We start from the raw sequence: 18,448 nt of genomic DNA on the forward strand, positions 1-18,448 counted from the left end.
CTCCCTAACAGCACTTTGGATGTACCTACACCACATGGACTACAGCAGTTCAAGAAGGTGGCACCAACACCTGGTGTTAGAGAGTTCCAGGTTTTTAATCCGATATAGTGCGATGTGTGCATTGCTTACATTTATCAAATCTTCTGAATCTTTGTGGAGTGAGGCGGGAAGTGTAGTCTGGCCATCATTGTGTGGGGCAGGCTTGATAGACCAGCTGGACTTTTCCTGCATGTCAATTTGGTATATTCGCAAATCCCTGACTTTCCTTCACCTTCCTTTCCCAATGATTTCTCAACCTGCATTTTCTTGGACTGTCCCATATCCAAATTCATATTTCCATTCCAACCATTCCAACAGAAAATCCAACAAATATGACATGCTCTTAATTGTTATTATATGATTGATAGACACGATACTCCGTACAAGTTAAGCTGAAAGCCATGTGCCGATTGTATAAAAAGCACTGGGTGGCATCTTACAGAGCCTCACAGAGGTGGCTTTGGAAGCAGGCATGGGTGGGGATGCGGGTGGAATTTGCTGTTAGTGTGTTGGGTCAGCCACCTGACGCGTTCTCACCTCTGGGTGACCTTGCCACAGGCGGGTGGGCCACCGAAGCGGCTACCCACACGGCAGCAGCAGGTATCCAATTAGTGACAATTAACTGGACACTTGGGGCTAGTTTGGGGATGCTGCTGGGATCTTACCAGCGGTGGACAGGCTACACATTGTAGGCGAAACCTGGCAGGCCCCCTGGTGGCAGGCCAGTGGGGTGCCAGTGAGGCGTTCTTTATTTATTTCCCTCCTTAGAGCCGCTTATGTCACAGGGTTACAGCTGCGGCCATGGGCCAATCTGTGGAGGGGGTTCTCTTCACAATGGTGGCATGGCTGCTGTGACCACAAATAATTTTAAAACTTTCACACGTCTTCACACGTGCTCAAGAGCACTTCCATCTTGAGGTGCCCTCATGTTCCCCTATCTGTCGCAGCAGCACCCACCCCTCCCGATGGGGCTGCTGACAAGACAATGCTGCGAGGCCTCCCATTGGGCCAGCTGGGAGCCTGGCCTGCCCGTCATCCTTAATTGGACAGCACTCCCAGAGGTGGCCTCTTAATTGTACATTGTTGATAAAATCTGTTATCAAACAGCATATCCTCCAACTCATTCTGAGCAACAGCAGAGGAGATTTGCTAATAGAGGGAAAATGCTTTCGGGCATTCTACAGGATTACATAAATAAGCATTTAAAGATCATAGAGAATGTCGGGAGTCCTCAGCATGGTTTTAGATGTCAAATGTCATATGTTACAAACCTATTGGAATTCTTTGAGAAGCAATCAAAGTTAATGGGCTGAATTTTATGTGCCCGCTGCCCATTTCAGTGGCGGGTGAAAAACATGACGGCCCGCCCGCACGGGCCACAGGCGAAAGAACTGTCGCTATCTCAAGTGCGGCGGCTCATTTAAATAGCCAGGGCGGAGCAGGCTCGAGGAGCCGATTGACCTACTCCTACTCCTAATTCGTATGTCCGTATTGTCATGCTAGACCCCCACCTGCCAAGAATGAGGCATATTAATTTTGTCATATGAACATTGATTTGAAAACTGTTGCTGAAGTGAAGAAAGGACTTGTTCAAAAAATCACCAGGCCCTTGGCTGGAAAGACATTTGCATATTAACAGACAGCGCTTGTGGAGACAAAGGGGTCACTTCCCTGATCCAGTTTAACCCACAATGGACTTTGAGCACCAGGTATTGTGTGTAAGAAGAAACATTCTAGGGTCAGCTAAGACCAGAGAATACACAAAGAGACATTGTCAGACCAGCTGGTCATGTGTCTAGTCTGCTTGGCAACCTGGTTTTTCCTGAATGGTACGAACAGTTTGAACTGAGAGTGTCTGTTTGCTCCTGGATTGAAAAGACCTCTCCTGGTTGGCTCGCCACAGCCTCTCCTGTCTGCTCCCATCTCTTTCACACGGAATTCCAAATCCACTGAAGACACATGAACCCCAAGAGAGAAAAGTCTCCTACAGCGAACAAGGTTTAAGAAGAATACTGGGCCCCAACAAAAAGCAAGATCTATATATAATCAAGGACTCTACAGTGAGCTCGAAGATCTGTAACAAAAGCCCTCTTCAGAAATTGACTCAAACTTTTCCACTTTATTTCTTCTGCTTTGTTCTGTTTCTGTCTGCATGTGTGTATCGCATATGGATGCTAGCGTGGGGTGCATCGTATATCTGTAGGCATTAACCGAATTAGAGTTTAAGTTTAAGTTTAAAAAATTTCAACCTTTCTTCTTTAAACCTAAGAAAACCTGTTTGTGCTGGTTTCTTTGCCTTATAATTGGAAAGTGGTGAACAAGGATTCACTAAGAGGGAGCTAAAAACACGGTGTGTTCAAAATTAAACCCTGTTACGGTAAGACCAGGTGAAGGCTGAGAGGGAACCTTAGACCCCTTTCTCACCTGGTCACAACTGTATGTAATATATAGCATGCAGCTGCCAGTCATAAACATTTTCAGGTCTAAGTTGAGGAACTTAATGGACACCAATACTAATACAACAGTGTACTTGGATTTAGGCAAAGTTCATCCTGTGACTGTTAGCGAAGGTTAAAGGTCCTGGAATAGATAACAAATTGTCTTAAAAGATTGAGAACTGGCTGTATGTGGAAATCGTCTGTTTGCTGTTGTAGAGATCTGCTGTGGGGGAATTTGCTGTTCATAATGATTGTGATTGTTGTGGGACAGGGTGTCTGCAGTAATATCATTAACTTGCCGATAATACAAAATAAGGTGGTACGGTTGGACCCTCAGATGGCTTCTGCTCAGCACATTATCCAGACTTTGCACTCCACAGAATTATATAAATAAGCCTCACCCTAACCAGGGGCTGCGTCATTCTTAATATTCAGGGTATTCAGCCTGCAGCAGGAGAGGCACATCAAAGGTCCTTGCCCTGCTTTACCAGCAGAAAATCGAAGGCACTCTGATTTGGCCGAGGGTGGGGGTGGGGGGCTTGGGGCTGGGGTGCATGACGGGGGTGAGGGTGCCACCTGAGGCCCTAATCAGGCTGAAGATTTACAGATTCTACTGGGCTAACATTTCCCACAGGTAAGGAAAGGCCAGCATTCTGGGATCGTTATCTCTACCCATTGAATTCTCTCTGGGGCCTTTCGAAGGTTCAGTGTCTGCTCTCAGCACTCAGCTTGATGGAACTCCCCAGGTAAAACCCCTATCTGCTGCTGGGACAGGGGAAATGGTGGGTAAAAGACACACCCACCCTTCCCCTTGAATGGGACATCTGGAGCAGGATGAAAACCCAGCAGATTTGGGTTCTGCCCAAAATTCTGCCCCAAATTCTGCACCAATCCCTTCCTTCCCATGGGAGAAATGTCAGATTTACTGTGATTATCTGCACCCCCATTATCTGCACTCTTGACTTTCCACAAGAATTTTTGTGGGAGCCGTGACCTAGTTTTGGACAGACCAGTTAAAATGCAATACAATGATTGAACTAATTGTTCAGTGGCTCTGGGTTTTGGATCCAGCCGAAGAATATAATTGTTATCTGGAAGTCCATGCAGCTCTAATATTCAGCTTAGTTCAGTGTGGAAGACTAGGAGGTGACAGGGCTTGGGAGATCAGTGAGAATCAGAGTTTCCAGTGAAGGATACCATTGGAACTCAGGGTTTCAGGTGTGGAACACAATGAGAGTCACAGATTTCATTCCAGGAGATCAGCAGGAGTAGGGGTTGCAGGTTTGGGCAACCAATAGTCAGGGCTTTAGGCCTGGGAGATCAACAGGAGTCAGAGCTTCATGTCTGGGAGGCCAGTGGGAGTCATATGTTTGAGTCCAGGACACCAGTAGGAATCAGGGCTTTGGGTGTTAAAAACAGCAGGTGTTAGGGCTTCACATGCAGGAGACCAGCAGGAGTCACAGCTCTGGGTGCGAAGGACCTGTGGGAGTCAGGACTGTGGATGGGGGAGACTACCGAGAGTCAGGTTTTCAGGTGCAAGAACCAATGGGAGTTGAGGCTTTGGGTATAGGCCACCAGTAGGAGTCAGGGCTTTTGGAATATAGGACCAGTAGAAAGCTTGAGGTGTTGGAAATTAATGGGATCAGGTGGTAGGAAATCTGCAAGAGTCAGGTGTCAGGAGTGTAGGACCAGTAGGAGTCAGGGTTTTGGGAGTATAGGACTAACAGGAATCAGGGTTTTGGGTGCCATTGCTCAGCGAGTCAGGTTGGCTGCCTGTTTTTCAAGGATGTATATGCATAAATCATTGAAGGTGGCAGGACAGGTTGATGGAGCAGTTAATAGGGCATACAGCATTCTATGCTTCATTAACAAGGGCATAGTGTACAAAAACAAGGAAGTTGTGTTAAACTTGTATAGAACACTGGTTTGGCCTCAACTGGAGTATTGGGCACTACATATTAGGAAAGATATGAAGGCATTGGAGAGAATGCAGAAAAGGTTCACGAGAATGGTTCCGGGGATGAGGAACTTCAGTTACATGAATAGATTGGATAAGTTGGGGCTGTTTTCTTTGGAGAAGAGAAGGTTGAGAGGAAATTTGATAAAGGTATTCAAAATCATGAGGGGTCTGGACAGGGTAGATAGGGAAAAACTGTTCCCATTGGTAGAAAGATCACGAATAAGAGGGCACAGAATTAAGGTAATTGGCAAAGGATGTAATGGCGACACGACGAAAACATTTTCGCGCAGCAAGTGGTTAGGATCTGGAATGCACTGCCTGAGAATGTGGTGGAGACAGGTTCAATCGAGGCATTCAAGAGGGAATTGGATTGTTATCTGAAAAGTAAGAATGTGCAATGATAAGGGGAGAAGGCTGGGGTGTGGCACTAGGTAAACTGGTTTCTTGGAGATCCAGCACAGGCATGATGGGCCAAATGGCCTCCTTCTGTGCTGTAACAATTCTGTGATTCTGGATGGAAAGCATGAGTTTTATCTACTCCTCATTATGTAATCTAAATAGGCCAATCAGAAGCTACAATCTCACAGGAGCCTATAATGTGATGTTGGACCTCTGCCCACTGTATTATTGGCCATGGAGGCCTCAGGCCAACTCTGCCTCAACAGTATCCAGCATTCCCCAATACAGACAGGCAGCAATTGGAGCACTGGGAGCCTGTATACAATTTAGGTGCAAGTTTCATGGAAGTCCCACATTTTAATTCCATGACGGACTCTCACCATAAAATGATTGGATAATTTGCAATGGATCTGAAGGGGAGACGTTCTGAAAAACTTGGAATCTTTCCGTTGCCTGTAGCCCTGAAGCCTGAAATTCAGGCCCCTGCCTCTTGTCTGTGCCTGTTATAGACTAATTGATTGCTATGATTAGTCAACAACTCCATTATTGTGTTATCATGTGGCTACCAGGATGGTAAAAGGAAAACCAGATGGACCTTGGACTTTCCTCGTCTAGCAATTCCTGTGTTCCAGAGTTGGGGGTCAAGCCATAAGTTGGAGCAGAGCGGAGGGAGTATTTGATGCTGACAAAAGTGGAAAGAAAGTTTCTTTTACCCAACGTTGTCAGCCTTCACCTCAAGAATAAAATCCACTCAAAACTTTTATAATATATATAAAGATGCAAATTAAGCAAAGGATACTGGTTGGTGAACTTTGTATCATCATTAGTTATTTGTCAATAAGTTTCTTATGGAAATGAGGGATAATGATGGTAGGGAATTAATAATTTTCCTTGCATCCATGCCCAGTATGAAGTTTTCACCTGTTTGTTATACTACTGGTGAATAAGGTTGCAGTGTGTCCAGGGTTAAAATAGGTTTCTTTAAATGGGTAAGTTAGGCCAGTGTATTCATTTTAAACTTTCGCTTGTTACTGTTCCTTAAATATATATATTTTGAAACTTTGGCAATATTTTCAGTTTGCTTTGCAGAGATACAACCAAGTTTTAGAGGTTGATTTCCCGACAATTACCTGTTGATGCCCCCTTGCATGTGGTTTATCCTTTCTCAAACCCTCCACATATACCTCCATCAATTTTCTCGAGTTACGGACTTTTAAAATATAAACTTGAAGTTACCTAACCATCACCGCCTGAGCAACTATCTTATTGCTGTTTGCAAGCTCTTGTGCACAAAATGGTGCCCATGCCCACATTACAATCATTGTAGTTCAGAACAGCTCCTTGTAAGTGAAGCACCATGAGTCAGTTCTGAGAAGTGTGATAGTGCTGTTGAAATTCAAGAGCTCTTTTCATTATTATTTACCTTCTTGCTTCCCCCCCCCCCCCCCTCTCGTTCCTGCTTTCTTCAGCCTTGATGGTATCAGGGTATCAGTTGTGGGCTTTGAGCCCTCCAGTGACATTTCTCAATGAGAAAAGCAGCCTTTAAGCAGAGTTTAGAACAGAGCAACATTTCCAATCTAATAGAGACTGAAAATTCATCAGAATTTACAGCAGTGACTCAGAAAAATGACAGACATGTTTCACTTCATGATTAGTTTATTGCTCAACATGGGGCAACAATTTGATGAATGTCAATCTTTCCCTCCATTAGTTGTAGGCCATGGTCTGGAAGAAAGGAGTTAAAGAGTAGTTAGGACATTCGCCTCTCAAATGAATGCATATGTATGTGTGACAGGGTCTTGAAGATGAGACTTCCTCATCATGTGTAACTGTTTTATAATATTTATGTTATTTATAATTCTGTATTTTGTTAGTAATTCCAATTATTACTGTGGTTCTCCCTGCATCCTCACTGCCACAAAATCAATACCCATTTAAATCTTTCTACCTCTAGACCTCAAAAACCACAAAATACTCCATGCACTTTCCCCTGCCACTACACTATTTCATGTCTGAAATTCCAGCTCCTGGCTTTTGGCATTCCTGGTGCAGCATGAGTGCATCATTTCCTCATAGGGATGCTGCAATGAGAATGGTGCCATGGACTGGCACAGGGTCGAGGGAGGGAGGGTGCCACCATCCTTGTGACCATCTCCTGCAGCACCAACCCAGCTTCAGCAGCCATCGAATGCTTGCCCATCATCTTGTCATTTTTGCCCGTCTCCTCTTAGTCCCCTATCCCTTCAACCTTGGCGAATGGGTTGAGATGCCTTTTGCAGCTCTCCAAAGGCTTTCTGAATTTTTGTCACCCTATTAAGACACTTCCATTTAATTGGTCCCGTCCCTTTATGTTTCACTTACAAGCCCTTCTTGGCTCCTATCACATGTCTCCACCCTACAAAAAAATCAAATCTGCCCTGGCACTATTCTAACCAGCTGAGCTTAGCAAACTGGATGCACACAGCACAATTCAATGTTGGACTGTCTAATAGCCATCAATAGACCTTTTAGTAAATTGCATCAAAGGTGGAAAATTCAGGCTGTCTTTTGCTAAAGTGAAGTGGATTTCATGCAACACTCTTACAAGATGAACAATGTTAACATTCAAAGTCATGTTCAAATTGTATTTTTTTAAAGTTTATGCGATTACCTGGAACTGCTGATCTCACACTGCTGCTCACTGTATAACTGATGGAAAACTGCTGGAATAGTCAACTCTCTTTGAACTTTAAACACCCAGAGTTGGAGAATGGAGGGCTGTGCTCTCTCTGGGCATTCATTTCAATGTACAAGATCAGATCCTCGCTTTCCTTGACTTAAGCTTAGTAGGTGTGGCAATATAATTCTTCATTGCCCGGTAGCAGTACTAACAGTGTAACAGTACCATAAATGAGGGCCTCTTCCTCCCTTGGGCTTTTGCAGGTATGAAAAAAATTAAATCCAGACTTTCCAATTGCTTATCTAAACCTAAATTGTTTGCAGTAGGACATTGGGGTAATGATTCCAAGATTGTATCAACAATTACTCATAGTGAGGCTTCATTGATGGCACAGACTCAATAACGGTGAGTCGGAGACTTGGGGCCACGGTCCTTTAACCCTGTCTCGACCTGTCCTGCGTCAAATGCTGATAGAAAACTTTGCAAAATTACCCTAATAAACATAGATATCTTGTAGGATCCCTCATCTACCATTTGATCCTATGTCCATTTTTTTTTATTCGTTTGGGGGATGTGGGCATCGCTGGCTAAGCCAGCATATATTGCCCATCCCTAATTGCTCTTGAGAAGGTGGTGGTGAGCTGCCTTCTTGAACTGCTTGGGGTGTAGGTACACCAATAGTGCTATTAAGAAGGGAGCTCCAGGAATTTGACCCAGCGACAGTGAAGGAACGGCGATATCGTTCCAAGTCAGAATGGTGAGTGGCTTGGAGGAGAACTTGCAGGTGGTGGTGTTCCCATGCATCTGCTCCCTTGTCCGAAGGAGTCAAATATCTTGCTCTGGACAACAGCAATGGAAGAAATGGGTTGTCTTGTGTTTCACTAGGCAGAGGAGACTCTAATTAACTAATCAGTTAATCTAATTAATCAGCCACAGTGGAAGATCGGCAGAAACCCAGATAGATGTGTAAACTCCAAAGGGACCCTACTTACCTTGATCTCTCCTCTCATACTTCAAAACATAAAGGGGGCAAAATGGGTTTCTGTGTTGAATGTATAGAACAATCTGCTCAAAAGTAACAGATGACAAAAATGTTTACATGATCTATGGTTAAGCCGTAATTGTAATGTTGTCTGCAGCTTTGGGCACCCAATTATAGAAAGGATTGTAGACCCAAGGAAGAGACACTTGAGATGATACCAGGGATCAGGGGTTAATGTTATAATGAGAGTCTTGAAAAACTAGAGCTGTATTCTCTCGAGCAGAGAATATTAGGGTGATCTAATAGAAGCATTTAGAAACATGAAAGGGTTTGAGGTGATAAGTAATGAAAGATTATTTCAACTGGTGATAATTGGTAATAATCAGCATAAATATAGGATTAATATTAGAAACATAAAAGGAAGGTTTGAAATAACTTTATTCATCGGGGGAATTTTGAGGACATGAAATGTATTGCAAGTGGCTATTGAAGAGGGAGTTAGATAAATAACTGCACATGAAAAATATTAAAGGAAATGAGATGAGAGTAGATGGGTCCGGTGGGGAGCAAACACTGGCACAATAGATTGAGTAGTCTCTTACTATGCTGACATTTCTTTTATTCTATGATTTTCTGTTCTGCAATAACAAGAGAGAAGTATGTATGTTCCTGCCTAATTGGAAAGGATACTTACCTGTGCAATCCAGTCATTGAATGCAGATACGCGAGTCCAGACAGTGGGTTTCTTTATGGTGCTGCATCCCAAAGATGACACAAAGCTGGTCACACCATGTACATACCACAGCCCATTAGAATCCCTGCAGTTCAAAGGTCCACCAGAATCTCCCTGAAAAAAGTGAGTAAAATTGTTTGCAAAAGTTTAACAGAATTTCTTTTTTTTCAAATTTCCTCTTCTGCAGAAGGTGGCAATTCACATTGGAGCACAGCTCGACAGGGGCTGGAAGATCTCCAAAATACCTTCCCGAATTGAGCATTCTCCATGCTGTGAGCATAGACAGTGAATGTTGGCAGGCTATTATTTCACCAAAGATGGTGATGAAAAAAAAAACATTTTCTGTTTAAGATTTAACATGGTTTTCATCATTTTAGTTGTGCAATAGTACATAAATCATCAAAACTCAGCTTCATTCACAGAAGTCTTGTCCCAATTTAATTTGATGCAACTATTGGGGATTTTAGTTGGATTGTCTTTGGTGTTTGATAAAGGGAACAACATATTCAATTCAAATACAAACATCTTGTCGAATTTGTGTGTTTGCTTTGTAGCTTTAAAAATTGTTTACAGAGTTATTTCAATTTGCTTGGTCCCGTGCTCCTTTTTAAAGTTATTTATCAATATATATTGTTGAAATTGGGGAGTCTGTTTGAATCCTTCAAATAGTTGGGCCAGAAAGAGGAACCATTACTTCTTGTTGAGTGCAGCAGTTGCAAATTATTTACCGTTTTGTACTACACAGGAGTTTTATAAGTTTTATAACAACTGTAAAAATGTGTACACTACTACTGCTCACTTCTTTTATTTTTAATAGATTTACTTGCCATTTAAAGCCTGAATCCAAGTCTACCGCAATGTTATTCTATTGCTTTCTGAATACCAGGAGGATCACATGAGATCAAGTGATAAAATCAGCAGCTGAAATATACTGAAGAGACTTCTCTGTTTGTTTCCCAAGGTGCCAATAATTTACCTAGATGTCTGGGCACATGGAAACACTTCCTATGGGTCAAAAGGAGCTAGGGTTCACCCATGAGAAACAAAGAAGCTAAAAATATGTTCTGTAAAGAAAGGCCCCAAATGTGAGAAGACATTATGGTTCACCTGATGTCAACTCATAGCAAACTCACTGCATAGACATCAGAAGTGGTTCATTGAACTTCTCTCTAGTCTTGATCAGCTAATGGAGCCAAGAACATGGATTGAAGTTGGAACTTTCTTGGTTTGGATGGGTCCAAACCACACTACATAATGGAGTTGAAATTCCTTATCAGTTCCACTTGATTCCAACACATAACTTTGGTGGGAGTCCGATGGAACCACTTGGAGAAGTGCTGGGAGCTGAATATGCTGGGTTGGGAAATTCTGGTCAGCCTTGGGGACGGGATCTGCCTATTGCTGGGAATTCCCATTTCCCAAGTCCATCGAGACTTAGTGTGAGATTGAAAGCCAAAATTCACAGAGAGATGAAGTGTACCAACCTCCAGAAGGGCATAAGTGGGCCAGTCTGGGTCTCAGCTACTGAAAATGGTGAATATATATATTTTTTAAATTGGCCCTTTTACACAGGGGAACAAGGGGGCAATTGTTTGAGCTCTTGAGAGGGGTTGGACCTGGCCCTTCCCTCATGGCAGCCAGAACTAGAGTTTCCAGCAGCACAAGGCTGATAGGCACTCAAGACCTGCCCACATGGATTTCATGCAAGCGAAGTACCCTCCAAGTGATCCTGCAAACTTTGGCGGGGTCAGCACTAGAAGTAATTGCTGGGATGGGGAAACATGATTTTCTGAGCCAATGCCTTTACTCACTGGGCCATTAGAGCTGGCCTATTTGCACTTTCCCATCACATGGTATTAAGTTATGGATTGGTGCCTGGTGACCACAATCAACTAAATGGTAGGACTCTATCTCATTTCTCACCTCAATGGGCACATATAAATGCCTAGAATTATTACGTACATTACATCCGGCCTTTTCAGCACCTCCGGCACAAATCATGGTAGTTTTCACAACGCTGCCCCACCAGTCACTTTGGCTGCAGTGCTCATAGTCAATGACTGGTATATGAGCTTGCTGTAACTTTCCTGGAAGTGGCCCATTAGCTGTAAAAGTCCAGACAAAAGGTTTTCGGTCAATTTGTGAGGTCAAATACATTCAAAAAGAAGAATATATTTATGTGCCTGTAAAGGCTGAATTATAAGTAAGCCCCTGTACTAAGCTGGTCTGATTCCTTTGTGTGGCAATGGGTTGATTTCCACCATTCCCTTTGTGGATAGGGCTCACCGTAGCCACATTAACTGAGTTAGGTGTTTTCTCTTAGGGACAAGGAGACTACTGGAGAATGAATGGACACTCTCGTCTACACATGGCTTGACAGCTGGACACTGGACACCATTGGCAGAACCTAGAAACTGGCTGTCTGTCTATCTACAAAAAATGCCCAAAATACTCAGCAGGTAAGGCAGCATCTGTGGAGAGAAACAGTTAACATTTCTGATGAAAGGTCACACAGACCTGAAATGTTAACTCTGTTTTTCTCTCCACAGATGCTGCCCGACCTGTTGAATATTTCCAGCATTTTCTGTATTTGTCTCAGATTTCCAGCATCTGCAGTATTTTGCTTTTGTCTGTCTATCTACCCTCATCCATGCATTTGTCACCTCCAGATCTGACTATTCCGATGCTCCTCTGGCTAGTCTTCCACCTTCTCTGTAAGCTTCAACTCATTCATAACCTGGCTGCCCATACCTATCTCCGCTCACCCATCACCCTTGTGCTCAGTGACCTATACTGACTCCCAGATTCTATCCTCTTGTTTAAATCCTTTCATGGCTTCACTCCCTCTGCCCCTGTAACTTCCACCACACTACGACTCCCTGCGCTGCCAACCCCCTCCAAAGACTCTGGCCTGTTGGTCAATGCCCCTCCTCCCTTTGCCCCATGATTAGCTGCCTGGGCACCACCATCAGGAAATGCCTTCCCAAACCCCTCGGCTTCTCCTCCTTTAAGACCCTGGTTAAAACCCAACTCTTTGACCAAGTCTTTAGTCACTGTTTTTAATGTCTCCTTCTTTGGCTTGGCATCCATTTTCTTTTTGATTGCTCCTCTGTGAAGTACCATGAAACATCTTTCTATATCAAAGGCGCCATATAAATGCAGTTTGTTGTTGTTGTATTTCTAACTGTTCAATTTTTTTCCAGTGGCTACTCTAGAAATTGCTAAAACAGGAACCAGACACCAAAACAGAAGTCTATTTTGACCCCACTTATCGGGCTGGACTTAATGCAGGAGGCGGGGTTCCCAGTGCTGGGCCGAAAAGTTGGGGGGAACCCCACCTCTGCATGTTTTCTGACCCCAGAGCAATCCTCTGGTCTTTTGGGGTCAAAGTTTAAGGAGGCGGGATCCCCATCCCTTTAAACGCTTAATAGGGATGGGAATCCTGCCCTCAAGAGCTGCCGACCAATCAAAGGGCCGGCAGCTCAGCAGTATCGGCAGCGCCACTGAGAGCGGTGGCCACTGCTGGCATTGCAGAGGCCTCAGACCCAGGCCCAGCGGTGGAACCCCGGTAAGTGAGGTGGAGTCACCGGGGCCAGTCCGGAAGGCCCCGGCAAGTGGGGGTTGGGGTGGGAGTTCAGTCCGGGGGAGGAGGTTTCTGGGGTGTACAGTTGTTCCCGTGGGGGTCCTCCGTGGGCCACAAATTGGTCACAAAGGAAGAACCACCCCCCCAAGCCTGCAGGGAGGGCGCCTCGTTTTCTACGGCGTCCTCCCTGTGTGGCGGAGGCCCCCACATCGCTGGTAAGATCTCAGCAGCGGCGGGAAAAGGCCTTTATTTGGCTCTGGGTGGGAAGGCTGTCGTCAGCTTAACTGCCCCGGGAGAATCGGAACCGGGATTCCTGGCGTAGGGTTCTGTGGCAGGTGATTCTGCCCCGATTCTCCGGCCCCCTCTCCGTGCCGCGAAACCTGCCATCGGGATGAGAACAAAATCCAGCCCATCATGTGGGCGACATTGGCTGTTAAGGTTTCTCATGAACTTCCAGTGAAACTTGAGCTCTGATCTCACTCCCTTCCCCGGCCCTATTCTGACCCTGTTCTATTATAAAAGCTGGAAATTCCACACTCAATCAACAACTGGTGGAGAGGAAAAATGCTTTTAACGTTTGTGCTGACTTACTGTAGAGCCGTCCCCATCCAGTAATGTAGCAGTAAAAGTCATTGGGAAGAAGATACCCCGCGGGAGGAATACAGGCGATTGCAACTTTATCATTCAATTGTGCAGGCTTTGCAAGCTTAATCAAAGCAATATCATTCCTGTAAGACAGTAGAAATTCCTGCTTAATGTTTTATCACTGAATCATCTTTAAAGCATGTTTTCCCTTTTACTTGGAATTTTAAACAATACTGTTGATTTAAATGAGTACATTTTTCACTCTGTTTCTATACCTGTCTTTGCCAGGGCTTGAAAATTTCAGCTATGAGGAAAGATTGGATAGGCTAGGGTTGTCTTCCTTCGAGCACAGGAGGCTGAGGGATGATTTAATTGAGGTGTGCAAAATTATGAGGGGCCTAGATAGACAGGAAGGACCAGTTTCCCTTAGCCGGAGAGGTCAATTACCAGGGGGCACAGATTTAAGGTGATTGGTAGAAGGATTAGAGGGGACGTGAGGAACAACATTTTCACCCAGAGGGTGCTGGGTGTCTGGAATTCACTGCCTGTGTCTGTGGTGGAGGCAGAAACCCTCAACTCATTTAAAAAGTACCTGGACCTGCACCTGAAGTGCTGTAACCTGCAAGGCTACGGACCAGGAGCTGGAAGGTGGAATGAGATTGGGTATCTAGTTTTTTTCGGTTGGCACATACATGATGGGCTGAATGGCCTCTTTCTGTGCCGTAACTTTTCTATGGTTCTATCTCTCGCATTCATTGTGTTCCCTTTTTGAATTCAGCTGCTAACTTGTTTATTTTTAACAGTTTACTGCCTATGTTGAAACAAAAATGCGCAGCGATTTAGGGGGTAGTTTTAATCTAGCCCACTAAACGGGAGGCCCACAGGATCGGGTGGAACGGCAGTTTTACTCCCGGCTCAATATCACTGCCCACTGACTTCATTAGACAATCAAATTGGTTGGGTGTAAAACCAATGTATAACCTGATCCCTTCAGGTGCTCGATGACGGGTTAGGTTAAAATTGCCCCTTTAGTGCATGTGATGAACGTTTGTATGTTCCAATTGGAAAATATACACTGCACAGAAACTGGATTCAACCAGTAGAGGAGCAATTATGCAAACAGAAGAAAGCAATCGACACGACTTCCTGATGGATCAGCACGTTTATCCAATGATTAGATAAGCTAGAATGGTACTGGGGGATCAGGGATTGAATTATGTGGAGAGACTGGAGAAGCTGGGATTGTTCTTCTTAGAGCAGAGGGGGTTTAGAGGAGATTTGATGCAGATTTTCAAAATCATGAAGGTTTTTGATAGAGTAAATAAAAAGAAACTGTTTCCAGTGGCAAAAAGGCCCGGGATAGAGGGTGAGATCAAAGCTCAAATTTCACTGGAAGTTCCTGAGGAACCTCAAGAACCAATGTTGCACCTTGGAGCCTTGACCCACACTTAAAGTTTAAGTCCATGTTCCTATTCATTTGCTTGTTAAAACAGAACAAACCAGTCAGTATGAAATATAAGCATAATTAGAATTGAGTTGTCAACTGTCCAGGATTGTCCTGGAGTCTTCAGGAATTAGACTCTGAAGAAAATCGGATGAAAAATCATAGGGGCATTAGAAAAAAGTGTGTTTGTTTCATTCTGTTGGATTACTTTTGTTTATTAGTTACAAAAATATTGGAGATGTGAGAAAAGGCTGGTTGCCTGACAGTTAAGAGTATCCAGTCAGGTAGTGAAGAGTCTGTTTTCTTTCCAATTAGTGAGAGAAGGGGGCATCATGAGGATAGACATGTCAGGTGACCAACTGCTTGGGGCGGGGAGGTTGGAGGTGGAAGGTCATATGATGTAACTTCCTGGATTACATCCAAGCAGAATTCACAACCCCAGCTACAATGGCTGATTGCCAGAGCTTGGAGATGGTATGTGGCTCGTTGACTACTGTTCAACACATCTTGTTGGAACTGATTAAAACAAAGGACCGTAGTGGAGAACAAGAGGTGCAGATCCTTTTTACAGATACTTTATATTCATAAAGTGGGAGCTAATTCATTTAATAGTGAGTGGATGTTAAACCAATAAATTGCTTCTTTGTACAAAAGCAAAATACTGCAGCATCTGGAAAGGAAAACAGAAAATGCTGGACATACTCAGCTGGTCTGGCAGCATCTGGGGGAGAGAAACAGAGTCAACATTTCAGGCCAATGACCTTTCATCAAAACTGGAAAAAGTTAGAGATGGAACAGGTTTTATGCAAGTACAGAGGCAGGAAAGAACAAAAGGTAGAAGGTGATAGGGTGGATGATAGGAGAGATTAAATGACAAAACTGTCCTCCACCCTGTCACCTTCCTGCATCTTTTGTTCTTTCCTCCCTCCTCCCTTTTCCTGCCTCTGTATTTGCTTAAAACTTTACCTCTTACATTTTCTAGTTCTGATGACAGGTCATCGACCTGAAACATTAACAGTTTCTCTCCCCACAGATATTGTCTGAATTGCTTCTTTTTCTTGCCTAATCCTTCAAAGGGGCTTTACCAACCCAACCAGCCAGTCCTGATCGAGGATTATTAATTTATCTTTCAGAGTTCTGTTTTGTATTAGTGTCACTTTAATTTGGATACTAGTAGATGGACATTAGTGGGCTGGCTATTCATCCATTTAATCCAACTTTCTTATCTCAATGCCAATCGTAGCAGTTTTCAAGGACTCTTGTCTCCCAAGATCCAAGCCTCCATTTTAAAAGCAACTTGTGTTTCCACACTGGCTTCAGTAAATGGGCCCCCCAAGCACTGTGGTCCCCAATTGCATTTAACACCTGATATCATTCTCCATCAGGCAGAGGTGGAACAGGAGAATGGGTGGCAACTCTTAGAAACTACAAGATGTGTTTCTGGTGTCACTGGCGTAAAGAAGATCAGGATGTCGATATTTCTGCAGCTCTGACTTTTTCCAGTTCTGATGAAAGGTCATGGACCTGAAATGTTAACTCAATTTCTCTTTCGACAGATGCCACTGGCCTGCTGAGTATTTCCAGCATTTTCTGTTTTTATGTTGATAGCACTAACTGTGGCCAGCAGCAACACATTGGCATTTTTACAGCAGACTACAGCTCTTAGGCGCAAAGACTTGCTTTCTCATTCAGGTTTTGACTGCTGTCCTGTGAATTGTAAATTGCTGGTTATGGAATATAAAAAGGAATACAGCTTTAAAGCCGATAAATAATCTATCATCATAAAAGCAAAATACTGCGGATGCTGGAAATCTGAAACAAAAACAAGAAATGCTGGAGTCACTCAGCAGGTCTGGCAGCATCTGTGGAAAGAGAAGCAGAGTTAACGTTTCAGGTCAGTGACCCTTCTTCAGTACTGACAAATATTAGAAAAGTCACAGATTATAAACAAGTGAGGTGGGGGTGGGGCAAGAAATAACAAAGGAGAAGGTGCAGATTGGACCAGGCCACATAGCTGACCAAAAGGTCACGGAGCAAAGGCAAACAATATGTTAATGGTGTGTTGAAAGACAAAGACAAATAATCTATCATCGTTCCTTGCTGAAGTGGCAGTATTAATTCTGTTTTAAGTAACAATTTACAATTCTTATAACATGCCTCCAATAAACTGTGTAGACTGCATGGTGCTTGAAGTATTGAAACAACCAAGAATATATTAAAATGTTGCAATGATAACGAGTCGACACTTGCATTGATGTTAGGACTTACCCACATGAAATACAGGAAATACTCCATCTTGGGTGAACGATAATTTTGGCAGCACTTATAACCTGCTCTCCACCCTCAACAACATGCCTGTCGTACTCTCCCAATACCACCTGGTAAGACCGTCCTGCACTATGAACAAAGAACAGAATCAAATTTAAATCACATTTGCCTCGACATACCGAATCATGGAAGAGGAAGGAAGAAAATGCTTTGATAGTGCAGTCGTACTCACGAGATACAATGGCCTGCAGTCATAACCCAATCTGTGGAAATTAGAGTTCCACCACAAGTGTGAGAAAATGAACTGCCATATCCAACTTTCAAAGATATCTAACAATAAACAAAATTATAAAATAGGGTTTTATTTCTCTGGAAAATATTGCCATATGCATTCTTTTCTTACCTAATGGGTGATTCGTATCAGTGATGCTTCCTTCACCTCTAGCTTCTAACCTCTCTTTGTCACAATCTTTCTTATTTTTCTTCCATTCTTCTCTATCTCAGTCGTAGCTGCAGAATCACCTGCAATGGCTTCTCTTCCTGCTCCCACACCGTTATCTCTGGTGTCCCTCAAGGATCTATTCTTGCCCACCTTCTATTTCTCATCTTAATGCAGCCCCTTCACGACATCATCCAAAAACACATCAGATTCCACATGTGTGCAGATGACACCCAGCTCAATCTCAGCACTACCTTTTACGACCCCTCTTAATTTTTGCACTGCTTGTCTGACATCCAGTAATGGATGAGCAGAAATTTCCTCCAACTAAATATTGGGAAGGCTGAAGCCATTGGCTTCAGTCCCCATCATAAACTCTGTTCCCTAGTCACCAACTCCATCCTTCTCCCGGTCAACTGTCTGAACCAGACAGTTCATAACCTTGGTATCATATTAGATCCCCAGATGAGCTTCCGACCACATATCCGCGCCTTAAGCAAGTCCACTTACTTCCACCTCCTTAACATCACCTGACTCCACCCCGCCTCAGCTCATGTGCTGCTAAAACCCTCCTCCATGCCTTTGTTACCTCTGGACGTGACTAGTCCAAAGCTCTCCTGAATGGCCTCCCATTTTCCACCCTCCATAATCCTGAGCTCATGTAAAACTCTGTTGCCCAAACCTTAACTTGCACCAAGCGCTGTTCATCCATCACTCTTGTGCTCGCAGACCTACATTGGCTCCCGTTTCCTGTGTGCCTCCATTTAAAAATTCTCATTTGTTTTCAAATCACTCCATAGCCTCGCCCCTCCCTATGTCTGTAACTTCCTCTGCGCTCCTCCAATTCTGGCCTCTTGAGCATCCCTGATTTTAATTGCTCCACCATTAATGGTTGTGCTTTCAGCTGCCAGGGCCCTAA

General features: G+C 43.8%; 1 protein-coding gene across 5 annotated transcripts in view; it reads right to left on the reverse strand.

The window, feature by feature from the left end:
* Positions 1-6,474: 6,474 nt before the first annotated feature.
* Positions 6,475-18,448, reverse strand: part of LOC137352240 (proproteinase E-like) — a 35,096-nt gene continuing 23,122 nt past the window's right edge. For 3 of the 5 annotated variants that reach the window (XM_068017490.1, XM_068017495.1, XM_068017493.1), the window contains exons 3-7: positions 17,323-17,420; positions 17,091-17,219; positions 13,385-13,521; positions 11,173-11,315; positions 9,151-9,324 (exon numbers count right to left, since the gene is read on the reverse strand). In XM_068017490.1, the coding sequence (XP_067873591.1) occupies positions 9,151-9,324; positions 11,173-11,315; positions 13,385-13,521; positions 17,091-17,219; positions 17,323-17,420 (681 nt within the window). Of the gene's footprint in view, positions 6,562-9,150; positions 9,325-11,172; positions 11,316-13,384; positions 13,522-17,090; positions 17,220-17,322; positions 17,421-18,448 lie in introns of those variants that run through there. The other 2 variants (XM_068017491.1, XM_068017494.1) reach the window with 1 other exon arrangement.

This window comes from Heterodontus francisci, chromosome 37, assembly GCF_036365525.1.
Source record: "Heterodontus francisci isolate sHetFra1 chromosome 37, sHetFra1.hap1, whole genome shotgun sequence".
NCBI classification, from domain to species: domain Eukaryota; kingdom Metazoa; phylum Chordata; class Chondrichthyes; order Heterodontiformes; family Heterodontidae; genus Heterodontus; species Heterodontus francisci.